General features: G+C 42.4%; 1 protein-coding gene across 4 annotated transcripts in view; it reads right to left on the bottom strand.

Moving 5' to 3' along the window:
• Window positions 1–26879, bottom strand: part of SCUBE1 (signal peptide, CUB domain and EGF like domain containing 1) — a 224751-nt gene that overhangs the window by 174198 nt on the left and 23674 nt on the right. For all 4 annotated transcript variants that reach the window (XM_069763370.1, XM_069763371.1, XM_069763373.1 and 1 more), the window contains exon 3: window positions 14610–14735. In XM_069763370.1, coding sequence (XP_069619471.1) covers window positions 14610–14735 — 126 coding nt within the window. The remainder of the gene's footprint in view (window positions 1–14609; window positions 14736–26879) is intronic.

Raw genomic sequence — 26879 nt, 5'->3', positions numbered from 1 at the left:
TATACCACCTGTCATGGGTGTGTCAGATGCTACACACAGTCGCTCTGCATCTGGTTGCAGACGGTCTCCGCAATTGGCATTGCAGATGCCTTCTTAATCCTTCAGACATTTGGACCCAGTGGCAACCTCCCTCTGGCTCTAACTGACACACCTGGGTGTTTATAGACACCCAGTCTGCTTCAAGGAGTCGCCGGTGATACTCACATTTTCCCTTGTGAAGGCTTGGAGCAATAGAAGATGGCTAAATTCCTCTCTGGTGCTGTTGGAGGACATTTGGCATTACCTCTCTGAGTCTGCTCAAGTGCTTCCCACTTGTTTGTCTCCCTTCTCTTTAGTGTACAGTGGGGACTTACCAGTGCTCATCCCACCCCCCTTCCCTATTCAGGGCCTAGCTCTAGGATATACTGGGCTTAGGTTCCTGCTCAGCGATAGGCGTGGAACCAATATAGGGATGGCAGGGGAGGCAGTGTGCTATTAGATCTGCCTAGGGGTCTCCACTCTCACTTTCCCTAGCTTTTGGGCTTCCTACTCTTCTTCCACTTGTGTTGCACTTAGTCTTCCCACACTGTGCGTGACACCACCATTACCTTCATTATCTACCAGCCTAGTGGACATAACCAAACATAGTTTCCGGGCAGCAAACCATTATAAAGGGGCATTTCTCAGACCCATTCATGGGATCATTGGGGAATCCAAGAATTGGACATTCAGCCATCAGCAAATTATTACCCAAATTGCCAAGATGGGACAATTAATTGAATGCTAATAGTAGTAGTACTCCATATAAAGTAGAGTAACAGGGTCTTTCTCAACTGAGACTATATTGTGTATATAATATATATTTATTTTTTTAATTTTTTTTATTTATTTATTTATTTATTTTTTTTACAGTACAGACCAAAAGTTTTGACATACCTCATTTAAAGATTTCTCTGTATTTTCTTGACTATGAAAATTGTACATTCACACTGAAGGCATCAAAACAATGAGTTAACACATGTGGAATTATATACTTAACAAAAAAGTGTGAAACAACTGAAATTAGGTTTTATATTCTATGTTCTTCAAAGTAGCCACCTTTTGCTTGGTGACTGCTTTGCACACTCTTGGCATTCTCTTGATGAGCTTCAAGAGGTAGTCACCGGGAATGGTTTTCACTTCACAGGTGTGCCCTGTCAGGTTTAATAAGTGGGATTTCTTGCCTTATAAATGGGGTTGGGACCATCAGTTGTGTTGTGCAGAAGTCTGGTGGATACACAGCTGATAGTCCTACTGAATAGACTGTTAGAATTTGTATTATGGCAAGAAAAAAAGTAGCTAAGTAAAGAAAAACGAGTGGCCATCATTACTTTAAGAAAAATGGGAAAACTTTGAAAGTGTCCCCAAGTGCAGTGGCAAAAACCATCAAGCGCTACAAAGAAACTGGCTCACAAGAGGACAGCACCAGGAAAAGAAGACCAAGAGTCACCCCTGCTTCTGAGGATAAGGTTATCCGAGTCACCAGCCTCAGAAATCGCAGGTTAACAGCAGCTCAGATTAGAGACCAGGTCAATGCCACACAGAGTTCTAGCAGCAGACACATCTCTACAACAACTGTTAAGAGGAGACTTTGTGCAGCAGGCCTTTATGGTAAAATAGCTGCTAGGAAACCACTGCTAAGGACAGGCAATAAGCAGAAGAGACTTGTTTGGGCTAAAGAACACAAGGAATGGACATTAGACCAGTGGAAATCTATGCTTTGGTCTGATGAATCCAAATTTGAGATCTTTGGTTCCAACCACCGTGTCTTTGTGCGATGCAGAAAAGGTGAACGGATGGACTCTACATGCCTGGTTCCCACCGTGAAGCATGGAGGAGGAGGTGTGATGGTGTGGGGGGCTTTACTGGTGACACTGTTGGGGATTTATTCAAAATTGAAGGCATACTGAACCAGCATGGCTACCACAGCATCTTGCAGCGGCATGCTATTCCACCCGGTTTGTGTTTAGTTGGACCATCATTTATTTTTCAACAGGACAATGACCCCAAACACACCTCCAGGCAGTGTAAGGGCTATTTGACCAAGAAGGAGAGTGATGGGGTGCTACGCCAGATGACCTGGCCTCCACAGTCACCAGACCTGAACCCAATCCAGATGGTTTGGGGTGAGCTGGACCACAGAGTGAAGGCAAAAGGACCAACAAGTGCTAAGCATCTCTGGGAACTCCTTCAAGATTGTTATAAGACCATTCCCGGTGACTACCTCTTGAAGCTCATCAAGAGAATGCCAAGAGTGTGCAAAGCAGTCATCAAAGCAAAAGGTGGCTACTTTGAAGAACCTAGAATATAAGATATAATGTCAGTTGTTTCACACTTTTTTGTTAAGTATATAATTCCACATGTGTTAATTCATAGTTTTGATGCCTTCAGTGTGAATGTACCGTTTTCATAGTCATGAAAATACAGAAAAATCATTAAATGAGGTGTGTCAAAACTTTTGGTCTGCATATGTATATTTTTTCTTTCCTACTTTCATCTATATAATCACGGTCCGTCCAATCTGTAAGAAAATCTCCATTGTTTGTGACTGGGGAGAGGTCTAAACCCTATTTAGTCAAAATGTTAAAAAATTCAACATTCTCACCAACAAGAGGTGGGAGGGGTACTATTTGAACTGCGGGAGGATAAGAAGAAAAATAAACTTCAGGAACGTTCTCATTCACGAGTTCCTAATGCCAGGAACACATTGCATGCAGCTGTCTTTAGCAAAAGTAAAATAAATAATGCTGAATCAAAAACGTAAAGACGGACGGACAGAGGGTGGGGATGGGGTTTTTTGTCTTTAATCACGGTTGGTGAGGATGCAATCTTAAATCAATTAGTTCTACAACTTGTTGACATTTCAGCATTTGGTTTATGCAATTACGGTGGAGAGCTTTAGGCTATGTTCACACGAGCGACACCGCTGGCCGCGTCACTGCCTTATAACAAACGTAGCTGTGTCGATTCATGAAAGGGATCACAATCTAAAACTTAATGGAAATATGGTTGAAATAAAAAGGCACTTGTAGAGGTCTGAGAGTCATGGCTGGTGGGTGGAGGATCCGTGCAGTCCATTTTAAGGATGTGATTCATGTAAAGAGATTTATGGGCTATGGACAACATGGAAAAACAAACAAGGAGCTCATACTTAAAATATTCTGAGAAGAACCAATGTCTTCCAGCTCCGTTCATAGTCCATGTGGGTGAAGCTCAGCCATCTTCATGAGTGTCCTAGACTTGAATGGAGCAGTCCGTCATATGCACAATCTGCCAATCCGTTCTATGTGGGCTGGTTGCCTTCTTCGGTATACTAGGTCTGTCAGTGTTACTCATCCACAGCCAGCGGTAACACCACAGAGAACCCTATGCCCCTCTACAACCACTTATACTGATGAGCAAAAGGTTAACAATGTTTTCAACTTCTGACTTTCAGTCTCCATATCTCACCATCCTCTTCTGCTTCGAACATGAGACTACCATCATTTTATAGACATTCATCTTGGCTATCTCATGTGTAAATGTGACTTGCAATTATATTGCATATGATTAGTTATGCAGATTCTTATGTCACTGCATTATTACTGTTTTTCTCCTAAAATCTAAAAAATTTTTTATTATTATTATTTTGTTAGTATTTTGTAAATCCACCTTTGGCTTTCACCACTGTCTGAATCCTTCTGGGCTGCTCTCGATCAGATTCAAGCATGTCTCAACCGACATCAGATCTCTGGTCTCTTCTACACATTCCCAAAGTTGGTGCCTACTGGTCTACTCAATTGGTATAAATACAGCTTTTCCTTCAACTCTTCCCACAAGTGTTTGATTGGGTTGAGGTCTGGGGACTGTGTGTTGTGAATTCTGTGGTCAAGCTCCCTCCTGTGGTCATGAGTGGTACTTCGGCTGGTTCTGTCCATGGGCTTCCTCTGGTGGATGTGAGTGGGGCTGCGGCTTCTGAGTTTCCTTCCTCAGGTGACGAGGTTAAGTCGTTAGGTGCTGCTCTATTTAACTCCACCTAGTTCTTTGCTCCTTGCCTCCAGTCAATGTTCCAGTATTGGTCTTGCTCTCTTCTGGATCGTTCTTGTGGCCTGTCTTCCCTGCATAAGCTAAGTTCTGCTTGTGTTTCTTTGTTTGCTATTTTTTTGTCCAGCTTGCTATTTTTGGTTTGTCTTGCTTGCTGGAAGCTCTGGGACGCAGAGGGAGCACCTCCGTACCGTTAGTCGGTGCGGAGGGTCTTTTTGCGCCCTCTGCGTGGTTGTTTGTAGGTTTTTGTGCTGACCGCAAAGCTATCTTTCCTATCCTCGGTCTATTCAGTAAGTCGGGCCTCACTTTGCTAAAATCTATTTCATCTCTGTGTTTGTATTTTCATCTTTACTCACAGTCATTATATGTGGGGGGCTGCCTTTTCCTTTGGGGAATTTCTCTGAGGCAAGGTAGGCTTATTTTTCTATCTTCAGGGCTAGCTAGTTTCTTAGGCGGTGCCGAGGCGCCTAGGTCTGGTCAGGAGCGCTCCACGGCTACTTCTAGTGTGGTGTGATAGGATTAGGGATTGCGGTCAGCAGAGTTCCCACGTCTCAGAGCTCGTCCTATGTTATTAGTAACTATCAGGTCATTTTCTGTGCTCTTAACCACCAGGTCCATTGTGGTTCTAAATCACCAGTTCATAACACTGAGAAGGCAAATCCAGCCCCTCTACTTCATTGCAATTGAGCCATTTCGTCACCAATCTCAACATATGCTTCTGGTTGTTGTGCTTCTGGAACACTATGTCGTCCTTTTTATACTTCTAGTACTTGAGTGTACAAAGTAACTCATCTTGCAGGACAGTCACATATAGCTCAGCATTGATACCACCATCGACCCTGGTCAAGTACCCAATGCTTTTGGCTGTCAAACAACCCCATATCATCAGGCATCCTCCACCGAACTTGACAGTTCCTTCAATTTCTCGTTCTGTTATCCCCTTTTTCCTTTGTTTCTTCCAGACCTATTTGCACCCATCAGAGTCTAGTCAATTGACTTTCATCTAATGGCTCCATATCACTCGCTTCCAATCTTCTCACTGTCCATTTTTCAGATTTTTTTTTGCAAACTTGAGCAGACACTTCTTATGACGATATTTAAGCCGAGATTTCTTCACCTTTTTTTCTAGCCACCATGATACAGACGTGGCGACCACGGAAGGAAGAACAGAAGCCTTTTAGAGCTCTGTCTACTACCCACAATTCCTTCAGGTTTGACGACTGAACCCTCTCGTTGAGTGACCAAGAACCCTGAATTGTCTGATCTCTCAGGTGTGACCCCCAACCTGTACTGCTCGTATCTGTTCTGATAATGTCACTTACTGGCTTCATCCATTGAACCCCTGATGCTAGGTTTGCCTTGTATGTCCACCACAAGAGGTAAGATTTCTCATTGTGGAGAGTGACATACTAGCTCTGGCTTGTCAAGGTAAGGAGGCTTATTCGCCGTGCAATGCTCTCTCAGTCTCTCAATTCGCAATTGAGATACTGATTTGGCTCTTATCCTAAGTCATATTGCAAAATTCGTTAAAGGGTTGATTGTGACTTGTAGGATCGCTACTTCCAATAGGTGGCACTATAGAGTTCAAGTCCTCTTTTTCTTTGAAGAGACAATTTGCACCACAAGAGGGAACTTCTGGTTTCCCTAGAAAGTTCTATCTTTCCTTTTAAATGCCCTATTAGCAACCTCTGTGCGGACAATATTTCCCACTGAAGCTGCCTCGTGTGTAGCTGGACCCACATCACCGCTGGGAAGCAGGATGTTAGAGTTCCCAATACGGACATTGCTTTCCTCAATGTCATTTTCAGAACATCTATTGTAGCCGAAGTAAGGGTTACTATCTTGTCCTTTTCTCCTCTGGTAAAAGGCAAATTTAAAGTTGTGAGTTTAGAATGAAGCTTAGGAACCACTGTATTCTTACTGGATTTAGCTTTGACTTGTGGGAATTATGCCAAGATCTTCTAAAACAACCCTTACATCTTACAGTTGTGTAGCACAGCGCTCCTCCGATCTCCCCACTATCAGGAAGTCATCTAAGTAAGGAATAATGATGGTGTTCCAGACTCGAAGGTAGACGGTCATCTCAGCTATTACCTTGGTGAAGACTCGAGATTTGATACTATGCATTCATTAGACTATCACCGCCATGTATCACTTGTTAATAATAGTTTTAAGGCCGTGCTTATCGATTCCATTTTGAAGGTCTGGTATTGGTTCATGATCTTCAAGGTACAATTATAGAATGCTAGAGTTGGAAGGGACCTCAAGGGTCATTGTGTCCAACCCCCTACTCAATGCAGCACATTCACTAAACCATCTCAGACAGATGTCTTTCCGGCCTCTGTTTGAACACTTCCATTGAAGGAAAACTCACCACGTCTCATGGCCACCTGCTCCACTCATTGATCACACTCACTGTCAAAAAGTTTTCTCTAAATATGTAATCTGTATAGTCTCCCTTTTAGTTTCATTTCATTGCTTCTCGTGTTTCTCCACCACCAGAATGATCACACAGTCCAGGTTGGCACGGCGGCAGGAGACATGTAGAGCATTTTGTCACCGCTGTCCTCGCCAGCATGTACGTATGACTTTGCCCAGCTTGAACCAATGGTCGGCGCCTCCAGGAACCTGAAAGCTGGTGCTAGAGATATGTAACCTGCTCTTCCAACGCTGGGACAGGTCTGGGTAAGAGACTCCTTTCTTCACTGTTTGTTTTCGGCAGTAGGTTTCCATTGAGGACAGGAAACAAACTGATGCGGGGCAGAGGTGCCGCCCTTTTATTTCAGCAGGATTCCAGTCCTTGGTGGGCATATCCCTCTTTCATGTATGATGTCATGGGTGAAGGGAAAATCTTCATCTTTGTTGGCAAGAATAAAAGTCTGAATATCCACATCTTAATCCTTGAAGTAGAAATACCTACACATTTTAGGTTCATTAACTAGTCATGGAATGTCCAACATCTGAAAAACATTTCCACTGGATGTGTCGTGTATTCCGAATTTGCTCCACGCATCTAGGGCATGCGCACTATCGTTTGGAGAACAGGTGTAAATTAATTTAATTTTCTATATGTGAACCAAAGAGTGATATCCACAAGATAGCTGATAGCTTTCTGATCTCTGGGAATCCAACTGCTGTGACAATGACTGATCTTGAGAAAACGGGATCTGAAACGCACAACTGGAATCGAAGGGAGACCATGCGCGAGTGCCACCAATTCGTTCAGTGTTTATGGGACTGTCGGAGATAGCCAAAGAGTACTGTACTCAACCATCTCTTGCATGAATGAAGAGACTAAATGGGAGATTAGTTTTAAATCTACAAACATCTGAAGAGCAATTTACTACTACTACCACTTCTCTTAAGGGAAGTCTACTGTATGGTCAAAAGTCTTCATAGCCCTACAAGAGCCCATTTAGATTGGGGAAACTCACACCCATGTTACGTATAACCAAAAGCACAACTCTTCGTTCTGGAGGACCAGTGAGAAAACAAGAAGCTTGGTCAATGATCTGACATTTGGTTGTCCAAACTGTCCAACAACTGAAATTAGAATCTATTTGCACATTGACTCCCATCATCATTCAGAGGCGGATGATAACCGAACGCTAGTTGACATTTGTTATTTATGGCTTGTCATCACTCATGTCTCATCACTCAGTACCGCTGCTGGTTCCTAAAAAAAAAAAAGTCCCAACTGGCTCCTCCGGCTGACCACACACCACAACGAAAGGATTCACTCACACATTAAAAAAATCATCTGTCTGGGGTGTTTCCTTTAAGCATTGAAAATTATTTTTTTGAAGAAAATTACCGTATTTTCCGCTTTGTAAGACGCACTTTATTTCCCCCAAATTTGGGGGGGAAATGTGGGTGCGTCTAACAAAGCGGATATACCGCTTACCATTACAGGCTGGGAGAAGGGGGTGTCCGCCGCCGCTACCGCCTGCCGCCGCTGTCGTCCGCCGCCACTGCCGGGGTTGTCCGCTGCTGCCCCGGGTGATGCTGAAGGCTCCGGTGCTGCCGGGGGCTCTGGCGACATTTTGTGAAAGACCAGAGCCCCCCGGCAGTTCTTCCATGCGTTCCAGTATGACTAATTCCGGGAAAATGGCCGCCGGAATCTCGGGAGATGAGATTTCAGCGCTGAGATCTCATCTCTCGAGATTCCGGCGGCCATTTTCCCGGAGTTAGTTCCAGTATGACTGACTCCGGGAAAATGGCCGCCGGAATCTCGGGAGATGAGATTTCAGCGCTGAGATCTCATCTCTCGAGATTCCGGCGGCCATTTTCCCGGAATTAGTCATACTGGAACGCATGGAAGAACTGCCGGGGGGCTCTGGTCTTTCACAAAATGTCACCAGAGCCCCCCGCAGCACCGGAGACAGCCCTACAGCACAGGAGCCCCCTGCAGACCCCTCATCCCAGCCTGCAGCTAAGGAGCCCCCTGCAGACCCCTCATCCCAGGCTGCAGCACAGGAGCCCCCCTGCAGCACAGGAGCCCCCTGCAGACCCCCTCATCCCAGCCTGCAGCAATGCTCCACTCCTGCCTCCGGCAACGAGCCTGGGACCCTGATCCACCACAACCACAACCCCTGGTAAGTAATAAGACGCATGGATTATAAGACGCCCCACCAATTTATTAAAAAATAGTTTTTTCCTATTTTTCTCCTCAAAATTTGGGGTGCGTCTTATAATCCGGAGCGTCTTACAAAGCGAAAAATACGGTATATTACAAAGCGAAAAATACGGTATATATATATATATATATATATATATATATATATATATATATATATATATATATATATATATACACACACACACACGTCCTGGGGAAAATTTCAAAAAGTTGTGTCCAATATATATTTATACATGATCCGTATAATATTTATAATGCTGGAACCACACGTCCATATTTCACGGTCCGAGTACGGATCATGATGCACAGACCATCCACGGTTCCCATTATCCAAATTCAACAGACTAATAGGGGTATCTGAGACTTTCAAGTCAGAAAGAGGTGGCTGACCAGTAAGGGTTTGTTCACACATTCATTTTTTTCTGTAACAAAAACCAGAGTATTGGCAGAAAAAAAAAAACTGCATAAAATTAGAATTTTGTCGCATTTTTGCAGCATTTTTACTCCATTCATTTTAATGGGAGAAAAATTATGCAAACATGGCAAAAAGAATTGACATTCTACATCCTTGCAAAAACGCAGATAGCTGAAAATATGCACATAAATAAAAAAAGAAAAAAAATGGCGTGCGCATCAGATATCAGAAATATCATTGATTATTCTGGCATTGTAAAATACTGTATATTTTATGTACTAATTACGTTGCATAAAATATGAAGCAAAAATGCTATATGTGAACATAGCCCAAATGTGTTCCGTATTTGGACCATGAATGTGAGAATCTGGCCTTACCAAGAGTAAAGAGTGGCTACGAAAAGCATCTCTCAGCATTTCCATCAATTCAAACTGTGTATTACTTCTTTTCCCCTGTGGAGGCACTGTGTGGGAATTGAGCACTTTTCAGATCCTCCTAGATTAAAGACGTTTTTGATGGTACTCTATACTTCGCCTTCAAAATAAAAAATATTTTTATTGTTGCTGAAAATGTAATCTGATTCCTAAAGAAGGGTCCCCATCGGACACCCAGCACCCAACGATCAGCTTTTATTCACGTCCGGATGTAATGGAGTGGTAGAGCCGTACCATGTGTTTACATCTGATTGCCACTAGAGCCGTTTCAACTTATCAGGTGGGGGGTGCTGGACCCACCCATCTCATATTGATGACCTATCCTATGCACAGGTTATCAATATGGTGTGACCGTCAGGAACTTAACTATAGTAAGTGCAGGGGTTGTAGTTGAACCTGGGCTTGGAGCCTAAGGGGGTACAAAACATACCTTTTTCCTATATAAAAAAGGCCATTTTTAATAAAGACCCTGTGATAATTGGGGTCCTTGTAGGAGATGTTGCGTTGGGGTCTACAAGCTTGAAGTTACACTACTAGTTAGGCTCGGACTGGACCACAGGCAAACTGGACAATCCTCCGGTGGGCCCCTATGCAGGAGCTGGCCACCACGCTCTTATATGAGCAGTACCTGGCAAAATACACTTGATTCCCTATATACAGACAAGACAAAGGCAACATCTTATTAATTTAACAGTCAACCCAGTTTATTCTACAGAAAATTGTGAAGTCATATTTGATAAGTCGGGCCCAGGAGTTGATGTTACATCGGGTCACTGACACCCCAATCCGACACTGACACTGGCGACTGGACAACCCCTTTAGGCAAAGTCCCGGATTTATAATTTTTTTCCCCTAGTGACCAACATTGGAACATAAGCACAGGCAATAAGATTACTATTTTCACAAAATTGAAAGTCTTATCTGCCCTTTCTCTAATGAAAAACACATTTCTACAGCTCAGATTCTAAAATTGAGTTAGTCTTTCATCCATCAAGCAAAAATAAATGACCGTTTAGTGAATCCTTGGCAAACAACGCTCGACTTTCTGCAGCTTGATCACTTTGAAAGTCAATTGTCTACTCAATTTGTCATCAGTGGGTCATTATTAAACCACTCGAGGCGTGGCTTAAGGAGAAACTAAAGGTGTTTGTCCACACTTTAAGCTCCATAACGTCACTCAAATTACCAGCCTGACCCCAAAATAAAAAAAAAAAAATTGGGCCTCAAGAATATTATTATTATTATTATTATTCATTTTTATAGCGCCATTTATTCCATGGCGCTTTACATGCAAATGGCTAATTATCCACCTAGATGGGCTTCTGGAATGTGACTTATACCCCGGTTCAGACTTGCTGGCCCGTTCCCGTTGTTTGAGTAAATGAGAATAAATATTAAAGTCTTTTCAGTCAAACACAAGTTCTACACAAGTCATTATGAAGTTTTAAGAAATAACACAACAGTTCATTTATACCGTCCACATGAATGCCATAAATGCGTCACCGTTACCCTCGCTGCCCAGGACATAGACTCTAGTCACTCACTCCGAATCTTTTATGATTTTCTCGTTTTCTTAAAATTTTGGCACCAGGCAGGATAAAAATCACAAAAATGATGAACCGCTAGAGAAATATAAAAAAAAAAAGGCGGCGTTTTCAACACATCTCACCCCCTCCCCCAATTCCCCAAAAGAGTGTCCTGCCTTGCAGCATCTCCCTATCACAACCATCTTTGTGTATGGGAATAACACTTGGACTACTCGAAGGAAATTCATATTTACAGAGGTTTGTTTCAGGCAAATAAAAAAAAAAAAGAAAAACCCTGTGGCGTCTGTCAAAAAGAGCAATAAAATGAGATTTAGGAAAACATGACGGGGCTGTAATGGGCGATTTGGAATGGTAGCTAAATAAAGATTAATTTTATTTATTCAGATGGCTAAAAAAAAAAGATATTTAAAAAAAAAAAATCTTTAATACAGAAAATAATTACCGTAATTATTTTTTCCTTATAAAAAATTACGGTAATTAAATTGAGATTTTTGATGAAAATAAAAATAAAAAAGTGGTGGCAACCATTTTTTAATCTAGCCCATACAATAGCTACCTTTACTTATTCTGCCCTTGAAATGACCGTCACTTTTGGATGTTTCTTAAAAAGGGTTGTTCACCTTTTAGGACATTTTTTTTACCTTAAGGGAATATAATTTGGGCTAAAAATCATTTTTGCAATTGGGTTTTATTACAAATTTTGAACGGTTTGGTTTTTACAGGCCCATTGTATCCTGGCACATTCAACTTTGATGTGGTCTATGGTCATAAATCAACTGAGGAAAAGAAAGAAAAAGTTACAAATTTTTTCGGATGGTCAGAAGCAGCTCCCTGATTTATTCCCAGTAAGAGGTCGGCCACTTTCTCTTGTCAGAGCGGTTTCCTCTGTACTTTGATGTGGTCTGTGGTCATAAATCAGCTAAAAAACAGATTGAAAAAAAAAAAATTAGTTACAAACTTTTCTGATCAACAATTCTGAGACTGTCCATACAATGGCTGCTGGTGGAGGAGCATGGGATTGTATGGATAGAAGTGCTGGTCAGGAAACTTTGTAATGCATTTTGTTAATCGGTCTAATTTTCAGCTGATTTATGACCACAGACCACATCAAAGTACAGTGTGCAGGGAATTAGAGAGCCTATAAAACCCAAACGGTGCAAACTTTATATTGAAACTCAATTTAAAGAATTATTTTTAGTACAAAATCCATGCATTTAAGCAAAAAACAAAAAAGTCCCCAAAAGGTGGACAACGCCTTTAAAAATGGCTGCCTTCATGCATTCTTAAAGGGGTAGTCAAATAAGAATAAAAAATTAAAGCGGCCAAAATATCAATGTGACATTATTTAAAGGTGTCCCCTTAAATCAATACTTTTTGCCACGATTGACTGATACTGACTCTTTATTCAGGTCGCGGGACACAGTGGGCACTTCCTTCTCGTGAATGACTTGGGTCTATCCAGGAGGTAGGACCCATACCATTCAGAAATTTAACATTTACATATCCATGTGCCATAAGTACTGGCTGCAGGTCTCCCAACCCAAACAGCCTCATCAGAAGACATGAGGCTGTCAAGTTTGATTTCCGGAGACCCATGACCGATCTGGGCATTGCGGTCCATACTCAGACAGCGACACATGGATGTATGAATCCAAAATAAGTGATAATTATAAGAAAACCCCTTTGAATTTGTTGCATCCATTACTGGGTAGTGACTTGTAGAAAAAAAGTGACCTTAACGACATTTTTGAGCTACAACTCCATTACAACAGTGCCATGGTCAAGGATGGAGAGAGTGCTACAGAGAAGAGGGTGGGAATTACTCAGCCGCTCCTAATGTCCTGCAGCACCAGGAGGAGGCCTAATTGTACTGCAATTGGCCCTAGTTACCTATACTTACACGCTAGGTGGTAAATATATTGAGGGCCAAATAAAATATATTTGGTAGCCTTTTTGTTTGCATACAAATTTTGTTGAGGTCTTCCTGGAATGGTATTGATTGAGGTGGTACAGCCATGACAATCTTAGCAAATTCTGAGATTTTCCACGTTAATCAAATATCCTAAAATGTACACTTTTGCATGAATATTTTTGTAAATGAGCCATTACATCTACCATGCGTCTATGGTAACCTATACATTTCTATGGTAACAGACAACAAACAAACCCTGTGTTGTCTGATTCTTCAGCCATACTTCATGTTCAACAGTCATGTTCTGAAGGTCTGCATGGCCTGTAAATGGTCACTTTATTTTCAGAAATTCATGCAAGATCTTATTTTACAGATAGGTCCTAAACTCCTAATTTGTACATTACTTTTTTGGAAAAATCATGTTGTCTCAAACTTCCCTCTTCTCTCACCTCCCCTTTGTCTCTGTACAGGAAGTAGGGGAGTGCCTTTGTCCTGCTACAGGAAGTAGGGGAGTGCCTTTGTCCTGCTACAGGAAGTAGGGGAGGGCCTTTGTCTCTCTACAGGAAGCAGGGGAGGGCCTTTGTCTCTCTACATGAAGCAGGGGAGGGCCTTTGTCTCTCTACAGGAAGCAGGTGAGGGCCTTTGTCCCTCTTCAGGAAGTAGGGAGAGCCTTTGTCTCTCTACAGGAAGTAGGGGAAGGCCTTTGCCTCTACAAGAAGTAGGTGAGGGCCTTTGTCTCTCTACTTGAAGCAGGGGAGGGCCTTTGTCTCTCTACTTGAAGCAGGGGAGGGCCTTTGTCTCTCTACTTGAAGCAGGGGAGGGCCTTTGTCTCTCTACAGGAAGCAGGGGAGGGCCTTTGTCTCTCTACAGGAAGCAGGGGGAGGACCTTTGTCCCACTACAGGAAGCAGGGGAGGGCCTTTGTTTCTCTACAGGAAGTAGGGAGGGCCTTTGTCTCTCTACAGGAAGTAGGGGAAGGCCTTTGTCTCAAGAAGAAGTAGGGGAGGGCCTTTGTGTCTCTACAGGAAGTAGGGGAGGGCCTTTGTCTCTCTACTTGAAGCAGGGGAGGGCCTTTGTCTCTCTACAGGAAGTAGGGGAGGGCCTTTGTCTCTCTACAGGAAGCAGGGGAGGGCCTTTGTCTCTCTACAGGAAGCAGGGGAGGGCCTTTGACTCTTCTTTTGATCTCATGTCTGTCAAACAGCAAACAAAAATGACAGAAGCAGGCTCTCAGTTCAGGGTAGACAAGCAATGGGAAAGAAACTCCAGCACCCACTTAATAAAATAAAAAGAGCAGACGTCAAATTACAGAGCACGAGATATCTGACAGTTCCAGATCACATTAGACTGGTTTGTGCACCAAAGGCAAATTTCACTTTTAAGAGATAAATGCAGCAAGACCATGCCGTTCTACAAGTTTTTGTATGAAAGGACATTTACACTTTACGCTCTAATAATTTTAGGATCTCACAGTTAATTCCTTGTTCTGGACAAGGCTCCGTACATTGATAATGGAGGGGTAATGTCAATGACATATAACAAGAAACAAACAGACACACATTGTATAAAACAGAATAAGAAAAGACAAACAACCATATAAAAAGGTGAAACAATGAACTTACTCACCCAAGCAATTGTGTCCATCATGGGCCAACATAAATCCATCATAGCACGTACATCTATAATTCCCCGGTATATTAATACATTCATGAACGCATCCACCATTGTAGTCATTGTCACATTCATCAATATCTGGAAGAAAGAAATGACATTTTGGTGAGCTCATCCTATATACACAGTATATATGCATAATGCAGGAAATTTTATTGATAACCCACTATTTATAGAGCAGCATACAATCAATTTATCACTTCACATTGGTTGCTGTATATATTTACCTTACACAGCTGCAACATATTCTATAGAGTGGTACACAACAGCCCCTATCCTCTATAGGATTTCCCTAGATAAAAACACTCTTATACTAGAGTCAATTCAATCAAAGTACCACGAAGGTTTTGGAGTGCTACCCAAAACAAAAATCACACCAAACCTGGTCAAAATCAAATTAATGACCTGTGTCAATCAATATAAAATTTGCTTCCCTTTCTAACCAAGCAAAAAATAATTTCCCAAATACACTTAGGTGAGTGATTCTCACTATTAAAGAGGACCTCTCTCATTGGATTTTTGTTATTTCAATTACTTCCAGTGATTGGCGCTGCTCCACTGTTTCCGAAACAGTTTTTCTTTTTCTTCTGCGCCCCTCCATTCCAAAGTTATGCCCCATGGTAACAATGGTAGGCGCGGCTATGTTTCTATTGGCCAGCACCAGATGACAAAAAGGAAACGCCCACTGAGAAGATCTACACGCTCAGTTGGGGAAAAATTTACCAGTATTGGCGGGGGGCATAACTTTGGAACAGAGGGACACAGAAGAAAAAGAAGAACTGCTCCAGAATTAGTGGGGCAAAAGCAATCAGAGAAGGTGCTTAGTTATAATGAAAAAAATCAAGTGAAAGGTCCCCTTTAATTAAAAAATTCTAAGTAAAATGTTTATCGTTGAGAAGTCTTTCTCAAAGGAAACAATATAGAAATAATCAGATGTATATACATTCATACACCCTTGCAAATCTTGGTATATAATATACACTAGAGAAAAGAAAAAAAAAAGTTGAATTCCAGCTCCTTAAAACATGACGTTTATTGTATCCAAATAAAAAATCCAAATGTCCATGGTGTGCAACCTCCCACCGGTAAGTGCCTGGGATAACAGAGATAAACGGCTACGCGTTTCGATCGGAGTGATCTTTATCAAAGCCCATATAATATACACTGACTGGCATGTCAAGCTCTGTCCATGGTACTGACGGAACTGAGGGTATTAAGGAGCCAAAAATTTTTTTACAAAATTTGTCTGAGCATGACAAGAACAGGTGTAAATAATAAATCAAATTCAGACAGGTTTGGATGAAATTATCACAAATTAATCTGGCAAAGTTGATTTTTTTTTTTACCTCTCAGCTTCTTCAAAAATGTATTTTTGCCCCTCAAAACTTCAATACTCAAAAATTCAGTACATCATCATGTTGGAAGTATTAAGATTTTTTTTGTAATATAATTAAGACCTATAAATTTTGGGGCATGGTACAGTTATTTCAAGGTTCATTGGTATGGTTTTTGCTGGTGGGGACAATAAAGAGGGTGAAAGGAGACTTATAGGCCAGGTAATGCTTCATGGGCCAATGGAAAGATAGGTAATTTGCTTACAGTAACCTCAAACCTTTTTGTCGTCATTTTTATGGGGTAAAAATTGGCAAAAGAAAAAAAAAAAATTGCATTCAAAATTTCATCCTGCAACATTTCCCATGTAGGAACAGCACCCCCTAGCTGCCATTATATCGTGAATTTATAATGTAAATTGATAAAATGTGCTAATTAATCCTCTTAATTTAGACATTGTCAACTTTCTTTCATTTTTGGAGAAGTAATTTCGCTTTTATTGCACTTAAAACTGGCAATACGGTTATCTAATCTGGTCACCTAAAAAAAGCAAATAAAGAAAACGAGGTAAAAGTAGGTAATAAACTACTTGTGTGTTCACATTATTGCACTGGTTCATCAACTTGTTATTTTTTTGTATTTTGCAACACTGAACTCAAATTCCATTGTCTGTGCCAACCATGCCTGGCACCCAGAAATAAACATGACCTGCTTACTGCCATGAAGAAGAGCCCCAGTTCTGTTTCATACCTCCCAATGGAGGTCTAAGGGGTAATGTTTTTTCTTGTGGAGAGTGACAAGCCAAGCCTGGCATGTCAGAGTGAGGAGACTTATAGGCCATGCATGTTCCTCTGGGAATTTAAATATGCAAATTGTCTCTTCGATGGGAAAGACAAGGACTGGTGTCTCTTTCCATCAGTGCCATAATAGCTACAAGGGCATCAGTGTTCCTAATTTTTTGTACAGATCAAAACAAGATACAAAACAAGATAGAGGGCCACAGAAAAGAGAAACAGCATCATCCAGCTCATCGATAGCGGTCTCTCGGCCAAGAAAATTGCCAAACTGCATCATGTGAGTGCCACGACAGTTTGGAGAAAATGAAATTAAGCCGGCCCATCAATTCAAAAGCCAAGAAGTGGACAGCAAAATATCAGAGTCAAGAAAATGAAATGAAGCCGGCCCATCCATTCAAAAGCCAAGAAGTGGAGAGCAAAATATCAGAGTCACCAAGTCGGCTCATCACAAGGTCTATTGCTTCTGGTGTGAAAAACACGGCAGTGGAGAAGGCTCAAATGCTTCATAATAGTGAGATCACAGACGTCTATGCAAAGCACCGTGCGACGCACGTTATACAATTCTGGAATGGTGGCTAGAAAAAAGGTCAAGAAGCCTAGACAATATCGTCATAAGAAGCGTCTGCTCAAGTTCACAAAAAGGTATGAAAAGTCGAAAGTAGAAGATTGGAAACAGGTGATTTGGCGTGATGAGACGAAAGTCAATAGACCAGGCTCTGATGGGAGCAAATGGGTCTGGAAGAAACAAGGGGAAAAGGGGATAACAGATCAAAAAATTGAAAAGGAACTGTCAAGCTCGGTGGAGGAATCCTGAAGATATGAGGTTGTTTCACAGCCAAAGGCGTTGGGATACTTGACCAGGATCGATGGTGGTCACAATGCTGAGCTATATGTAGGTATCCTACAAGATGAGTTCCTTCATACACTTGAGTACTATGGTTATGAAAAATATGACATTGTGTTCCAGCAGGACAACGACCAGAAGCATGCGTCGAGATTGGTGAAGAAATGGTTCAATGACAATGAAGTAGAGCTGCTGGAATGGCCACCACAGTCCCCAGACCTCAACGCAATCAAACACTTATGGGTAGAATTGAAGAATCTGATTTCAGTCATGACATGCTTGAATCTGATTGAGTTGTAAGCCAAAAGGTGAACTTACAAATTACGAACAAAATAATAAAAATTAAAATGTAGATTTTTTTTTTTAATTTTTTTAGGAGCAAACCAGGACCTGCAGTGACATGACAATCTGCATAACTAAACCATATGCTAAATATCTGCAAGTCAAATTTATGTATGAGATAGCCAAGATAATTGTCTCACGCTCGAAGCAGTAGAGAATGGTGAGATATGGAGCCCAAATGTCAAAAGTTCTAAACATTGTTACCCTTTTGCTCATCACTGTATATACACACACCAGTTTGTCTCCTATGTGATATATATACAGCAGTCTCAGTGTCTCCTATGTGATATATAGACAGCAGTCTCGGTGTCTCCTATGTGATGTATATACAGCAGTCTCAGTGTCTCCTATGTGATGTATATACAGCAGTCTCAGTGTCTCCTATGTGATGTATATACAGCAGTCTCAGTGTCTCATCTATGATATATATATATACAGCAGTCTCAGTGTCTCCTATGTGATGTATATACAGCAGTCTCAGTGTCTCCTATGTGATTTATATACTGCAGACCTCCCCCTGCTTAAAAGCTATAAATGTTATGTGACTCGACTCCAAACTGATGGATGCAAACCTGGAAGAGCCTCACATGCCTCCCCAAAGAGAAGCAGCTTCAGCCATCACATTAGTGGCAAATTATTTAGAATTAGTTGATAATTTTGTATGGCTCATGAATGAAAGTATAGATATCTAAATAGCCAATAAAGGTTCCCCACCCCTGCCATGGAGGCTAAAAGTTTCTTAATATTTGTAAAAAAAATAAAAATAAATAAATGTAAAACAAGAATTGCTAAATATTACAATGCTATTTTTATAACTTTCAGCATAAAAAAAAATATCGTTTGGTCTAAAACTGGCAGCCGAGACAGTACTGGTGGTTCCAGTAAAGTGTGACTGGTCTGCCCATTAGGAAACACTACGACCACAATTACAACCTCAGTGAACTTCCTTCCACCCCGTCTGGTGAATCATTCGCCCCTTTGGGTCCCCAGCTCGGGTGATTTATATCTCAGCTTCCCAATATTCAAAGCTTATTGCTATCCTGAACATCCAAGAGGACCAAGTCTGCAATTATGGGCGCACAATCGCCAACGTGTCGCTGCCAAATAATAGATTTTTAAGTATTTGAAAGCATTGAACTTGCAAGAAAATGAGAATCAATTACTTGACACAAAGGGCGGCTGTTTTTGTAGGCAGCGGCCCCCGAGATAATTTGTTTTTCTGTATTATCCTTTACCATAAGAAAAGTGCTTTATATTGGGAGGTTTTCCTGCGCTGCCATATCCAATTATTGGTCTTCTAACTCTCCGCAAAGCTCTGGATGAAACCAGACTCCAAAATACTCAGCTTTTCTCCCCTCTAAGTGAACCGCAGAAGTAATATTTAACCGTCCTTCCCCCAACTACACCGAGCTCAGCTCTTCGGGTGCCAGGTTAGGAAACTTTGCTATATTTGCAAACTGTTGGGCAATCGGACGTGAGACATTTTTGTCATTGTTTCAAAATAATTTTGTTATTGCTCATTTATTTAGAAATTAACCAGAGCTCATTTATTTCTCCTCCTCTCCCTCCAACTGCCTTCAAGCAGCAGGTTGATGTCTGTTTTGGGTAATACCGGTTTTGTTAAAAGGGGCTCTGTAAAAAAATAAATACAAAATTTTTTTATATAATATTAATCTCATAGCTTTGATGCAGATCAAGAAAAAAAAAAAAATCAGCAGGTAAACAAGTGTTTAATTCTACAGCAGCGCCACCACAGGGGGATTTAGGTATTACCCAGTGAGACCAAGGAGCTGGTACTAACGACGAGACAGAGGGCAAGAGAGCGAGACAGAGGGCAAGAGAGCGAGACAGAGGGCAAGAGAGCGAGACAGAGGGCAAGAGAGCGAGACAGAGGGCAAGAGAGCGAGACAGAGGGCAAGAGAGCGAGACAGAGGGCAAGAGAGCGAGACAGAGGGCAAGAGAGCGAGACAGAGGGCAAGAGAGCGAGACAGAGGGCAAGAGAGAGAAACAGGGCAAGAGAGCGAGACAAAGGGCAAGAGAGCGAGACAGAGGGCAAGAGAGCGAGACAGAGGGCAAGAGAGCGAGAGAGGGCAAGAGAGCGAGACAGAGGGCAAGAGAGCGAGACAGAGGGCAAGAGAGAGACAGAGGGCAAGAGAGAGACAGAGGGCAAGAGAGAGAGGGCAAGAGAGCAAGACAGAGGACAAGAGAGCACACGCGCGAGCAAGGGAGCACACGCGCGAGCAAGAGAGCACACGCGCGAGCAAGAGAGCACACGCGCGAGCAAGAGAGCACACGCGCGAGCAAGAGAGCACACGCGCGAGCAAGAGAGCACACGCGCGAGCAAGAGAGCACACGCGCGAGCAAGAGAGCACACGCGCGAGCAAGAGAGCACACGCGCGAGCAAGAGAGCACACGCGCGAGCAAGAGAGCACACGCGCGAGCAAGAGAGCACACGCGCGAGCAAGAGAGCACACGCGCGAGCAAGAGAGCGCACGCGCACGCAAGAGAGCACGCGCACGCAAGACAGCACGAGCACGCAAGACAGCACGAGCACGCAAGATAGCACGAGCACGCAAGACAGCACGAGCACGCAAGACAGCACGAGCACGCAAGAGAGGACAAGCACGCAAGAGAGGACAAGCACGCAAGAGAGCACGAAAGACAGAGCACGCGCACGCAAGACAGAGCACGCGCACGCAAGAGAGCACGCAAGAGAGCACGCGCACGCAAGACAGCATGAGCACGCAAGACAGCACGAGCACGCAAGACAGCACGAGCACGCAAGAGAGGACAAGCACGCAAGAGAGGACAAGCACGCAAGAGAGGACAAGCACGCAAGAGAGCACGCGCATGCAAGACAGAGCACGCGCACGCAAGACAGAGCACGCGCACGCAAGACAGAGCACGCAAATCAGAACATGCGCACGCAAGTCAGAACATGCGCACGCAAGTCAGAACATGCGCACGCAAGTCAGAACACGCGCACGCAAGTCAGAACACGCGCACGCAAGTCAGAACACGCGCACGCAAGACAGAGCACGCGCACGCAAGACAGAGCACGTGCACTCAAGAGAGAGCATGAGATTGATAGAGGGCAAGAGAGACCGCAGAAGAGAGAGCACGTGCATGCAAGAGAGCACGAGCACGCAAGAGACCACAAGCACACAAGAGAGCACGCGCACGCAAGAGAGTACGCGCACGCAAGAGACAGCATGCGCGCGATAGAGGGCAAGAGAGCACATGCAAGAGAGAACGCAGAAGAGAGAGAGCACGTGCACAGAAGAGAGAGAGCACATTGGTCGGAAGAGAGAGAAAGCACGCGAGGCCGGAAGAGAAAAACAGTGCACGAGAGCAGAAGAGAGCGCACGAGAGCAATGGCAAGTTGGTGACAATCGCAGCATGATGCGATTTTACATGCACGTCAAATACACTTGAGAAAAAAACGGTGATGGAGCTGCCTCATAGATTAACAGTGGGCGAGGTGTTCTCGCATAGCACTCAGCAGTATTCTGCGGTAGTGTGACTCCGGCCAGAGAGCGAGAGAATGAAATGACAATTGAGTATGAGAGAATTAATGTTTACCCCCGCAAAGCACCATACACATAGATTAGTCTCATTTAGGGCTTGTGCAGACGACTATTTTTCGGTCCGAGTGCGATCCGACAAAATATTGGATCACACTTGGACCAATGTTATTCTGTGAGGCTGTGGATATGTCCAGCTTTTATCCTTATGTATAGGAATAATCTATTCATAAGACAAAAAAAAATAAATACACCAATTGGAAATATTTTCCACGTAACATTCTGTCTACAGTATAAAACAGAACAATCAGACGGCCTTTCTAAATCCCACAGAGAAATAACGAACCTAAAAAGATGTCAGATTACTTTAAATAAAATAGCAGCAATGAAATAGAAAAAAAAAAAAAAGGAACAAAACCTGAGAATCGTTAAATGCCCTCCAGATATTCACGTTCTAGTTTGATGTCTCCCGTCGCGGTTCAAAGAGGAGTAAGCCCATTGGTTTAATTATTAATTAGGATGGCTGTCAGGATAGCGAGCAGATGCTAATTACTGGGTCAAGATCTTTATTTCAGATTTCAAGATTTGGCTCTGTGGCCAAATACTTGAGTTGTTTATTAACCCATAAAGAAATCCGGAGGGCAAACCACAGTGCGGAGGGCAAACCACAGTGCGGAGGGCAAACCACAGTGCGGAGGGCAAACCACAGTGCGGAGGGCAAAACACAGTGCGGAGGGCAAAACACAGTGCGGAGGGCAAAACACAGTGCGGAGGGCAAACCACAGTGCGGAGGGCAAACCACAGTGCGGAGGGCAAACCACAGTGCGGAGGGCAAACCACAGTGCGGAGGGCAAACCACAGTGCGGAGGGCAAACCACAGTGCGGAGGGCAAAACACAGTGCGGAGGGCAAAACACAGTGCGGAGGGCAAAACACAGTGCGGAGGGCAAAACACAGTGCGGAGGGCAAAACACAGTGCGGAGGGCAAAACACAGTGCGGAGGGCAAAAGACACAGAGTGGCTTAGAACCGCATCATATATTTTATGTGTTTAGTTTTCAGACAAAACCAGGATGGAGTGCAAGTTTCATATGCCTCATATGAATAAAGTATTTTGTGGGTTATCTGGATAATGGGAATCTGGATAGTGGGAAAACGTCACACCTCATAGCTTAGACACAGGGATAGGGATAGAAAGCCATAAAAACACCAAAGAAACTGTTCGGATAGTCCCATTTCTCAGGATGCAGCGCAAGTTTCATATGCCTCATATGAGAAAATGTATTTTGTGGGAATCTGGATAATGGGAATCTGGATAGTGGGAAAACGTCACAGCTCATAGCTTAGACATAGAGACAGGGATAGAAAGCCATAAAAACACCAAAGAAACTGTTCAGATAGTGTCATTTCTCAGGATGCAGCGCAAGTTTCATATGCCTCATATGAGAAAATGTATTTTGTGGGAATCTGGATAATGGGAATCTGGATAGTGGGAAAACGTCACAGCTCATAGCTTAGACATAGAGATAAGGATAGAAAGCCATAAAAACACCAAAGAAACTGTTCGGATAGTGACAGCACAGCAGGGAGACCAGCTACTATCCATTTACCCATAGCCAGGCATGTTAAGGTTGCCTTGATAATTCTGTTAAAGAATTTGAAGGGATTTTGATACAGTGCTGGGAGACCTCAGAGTGTCCTACACATCATTTAGACAAGTGTTGAGCGGTGCTTTCAATTTGTCGTGAATCTAATATCTGGAAAAAAAAATGTATGAATTTCGAAAGTGTCTCATTTCTGCCAGCGAGATCAATACAAGACCTAAAAAGCAAAGTGTAATGTCGTCCAAAAAGTTCTGAACAATCTGATCTTTGTCTTTCAAGAGTCATTTGGAGGGGAGGTATGAAGTTGACCACACTTTGGCCAGGAGGTCTTAGGATGCCACCACCAAAGCACAGCCTGGGCCAACATATCTAGCAAGCTTTTAGGAGTAAGACGAACCCAACAAAAGCAAATCTGGGTTTCCACGCTCTATGAAGACCAGACTTGTACGATATCAGAGCGTGTAAACTAGAACACAACGCGTCGACCTCGTCGAGTCATCTGAACGCAAAGGCACATAAATGTCCATTGGAAGTAAACGTCTTAGACATACAACTGTAACTATTAACCTGACCACGTAACATGAATTCCACACAAGTTTGCTACAACCCGCAACTTTGAAGTGACCGTTCTAGACCTGGTGCTAAAGTGTACTTCAAATATATAAAGCCTTCCCGAGACACATTCCAGCTGATGAATAGATAGAACTAGGCGCAGTAAAAGAGGCCTAAAAACAAACAAACTAGAACTAAAAATGCTAAAAAAAATAACTTCTTAACTCTCAGAGCAACACTTCTTCTAAATTCAGACTCCCATGTATTAATCGGATCTCTACCGATCCAACAGTGATCATCTACCGTGGTGGGAGGATCCTGTATCTGCGTGCCATGCAGTGGGACTAAAGACCCAAACCGTTGGCGAGCGGTCTGCACCCCTTAATCTGATCCCAACTGATGTGTATGGGGGGGGGGGGGAAGAGGGGAAAATCACACGACTCTTCCGGAATTGAGGCGAGATTTGGTTTGGATGGTTGAATGGTAAAGTCAATTGGCCCACATTAATCATTGCTGTTTCTCCACTTTTTATTTTTTTTTATTACATTTTTACTTTTTTTTTTGTAGTTTTGAGCCTTATTTGCTGTAGATTCTGCACCACTTTTTAAATTGTATGTATTTTTTATTGTTTAAGTGTTATTTTTTTTTTTCCAGGCAAGTGTGCTTATTCAAAATGTTTTAGACGCACTCATGAAACACGACTTTTACCATTTTTTGGGGGGGCACATCTCATTCCAGTTCAATTTTACACAACTTGTGTGATTTTCGAAAGGATTTGCGACATTTAGATGCTAAAAAGGGGCAAAAAATGGCTATAAAAAACATTCTGGGGCCAAATTTATGATCCGTCTTCGTCAATATGAAGAATTTGGAATACAAAAAAATAAGTCAACTGATATCACAATACAAAAATAGTAAAGTGACTTCCATATATCGCAAATGAGGAATCGGGTCCTCAATCGTTTGGTTTTCAGGGATGATAAGCCACTGTCAGGGTTATCAGGCAGCAGCTTTCTCCTCCCTTCCACCATCAAAAAAAACTGTGCCCGAAACAACCCATCCAATCCACAAAGGCAAAGAAATCAAACCATAGATGTCAATAAATGATGGGTAATCATGAGAAATTACACATAGAAAAAGTACTTAACCCATGAAGCGAAAGGTGCAAAAAGCCATGGAAAGTCCTGACATCAGTTGAAATCTATTAGCAATTAGAAAGAATTCCTGCCACTTAATGCCAAATAATATCAGCTGGTTCAACTGATGGCCTATAGAAAGGTGTCTCATCACCAAAGTGCCACGCAAGAAATATCTCATAATGGGTAAAATCAGTGAACTGTCTCAAGATCTTCACAACCTTATTGTTGCAAAACATACTGATGGCATTGGTTACAGAATAATTACTAAACTACTGAAAGTTCCAGTGAGCACTGTTGGGATCATTATCCAGAAGAGGAACGAACATCATTTCACCATAAACCAGCCACAACCATGTGCTCCCCACAAGATTTCAGACAAAGGAGTGAAAAGAATGAGAAAACTTGTACAAGAGCCAAGGACCACCTGTGGAGAGCTACAGAAAGATTTGGAGTCAGCAGGTACTACTGTTTCAAAAGAAAAGTATAAGTAATGCGCTGAGCCTCCATGGCCTGTATGTAGGCTCACCATGCCAGACTCCATTGATGAACAAAAAGCATGTTCAAGATCATTTAAAGTTTGCTCAACAACATTTAGACAATCCTGTAAAATACTGGGAGAATATAGTCTTGTCAAATGAGACCAAAATTGAACTCTTTGGATAACAGAATACATACCTTTTTTGGAGGCCAAAAGGCACTACATATCACCTCAAAAACATCATACCAACAGTGAAGTTTGGAGGTGGGAACATCATGGTCGAGGGATGTTTTTCAGCATACGGAACTGGCAAACTTCATACGATGGAAGGATCAATGGACAAATGTACCGAGATATTCTTGATAAAAACATGATGGCAGCTACCAGAATGATGAAGATGAAATGAGGGTGGACATTTCAGCAACACAACGATCCCAAACACACAGTTAAGGAAACGTTCAACTGGTTTCATAGAAAGAAAATAAAGCTGCTATAATGGCCCAACAAATCACCGGACCTGAATCCAATAGAAAATGTATGGCAGGAACTAAATGTCAGAGTTCAAAGAAGGAACCCATTGGACCTCCAGGATTTAAAGAGTGTTTGAGTGGAAGAATGGGCCAAAATCACACCTGAGCAATCCCTGCGACTAGTTTCTCCATACAAGATTCATCTTGAAGCGGTCATCACTAACAAAGGCTTTTATACAAAATATTAAGTAAAGGTCAGCAATCAAGTTCAAAACTTTTTCCCTGTGTCATTTCTTTAAATAAAATCTCAATGATTTTTTTTTCATACACGAACCAAAAACGGAACCACTGGTGAGGAAAAAAAGGCCATCCTTAAATGGATTGCAGTTGTACACAATCTGTGCCAAATCCCCCATATGGGGACTCTAGGATTCACGCAACTTTTCCAGGCCCCTGATTATCAGATATACCAATCTATCAATTCTGGAGATCATCTTAAAAGGGAACCTTGCATGAAGATTTTACTAATCAAACCAAGTTTTATCCCTGATTAGGTCATGTGACAACAATAAAAATGATACAGGTTTTGTAGTAATCGGAGGTGCCAAAGCTGAGAAATTGAGTTTTCAAGCCACATGCAAATTAGACTGGAAGTGCACTGCGGGGGCGTGTTGATGTAATATGACACACCCCCAAGGTACTGCCAGACTAATTTGTATGAAACTTCAAAGCTCGATTTCTCAGCTCTGGCATATCGAATTACTGCAAGACAGGTATCATTTTTATTGCTGTACTGGGACCTATGCAGCTGTACTACTAGTTTCAGTAGTAAAATCTTCCTACTAAAGTCCACAAGCTTTGAAGAACCTAGGTCATGAATTACTCATTTTCATATACAAATTTGCCAAATGTATTCTGAGGTCCCGAGCCTGTAGGAACGCGCTGCAGCTGCATTACAGGAACATTTTCCTGCGCTGTATTTGCCTGGTTGAAATGATGAATTAATCATTGACCACGGAAGCTTTCAGTTGCTATGGGAGAAGTTACTAATTGCCCAGGCATTAAAACCTTGTAGAAAAAACATTAAAGGTCAAAGAATTTAAGTAGAGGCCAAGCACCATATAAAGTCTGATAAATGACTCCGA

Source organism: Ranitomeya imitator, chromosome 4 (genome assembly GCF_032444005.1).
Source record: "Ranitomeya imitator isolate aRanImi1 chromosome 4, aRanImi1.pri, whole genome shotgun sequence".
Lineage (NCBI taxonomy): Eukaryota > Metazoa > Chordata > Amphibia > Anura > Dendrobatidae > Ranitomeya > Ranitomeya imitator.
The sequence above is the reverse complement of the archived record's forward strand: the minus strand, read 5'-3'. Positions and strand labels throughout refer to the sequence as shown.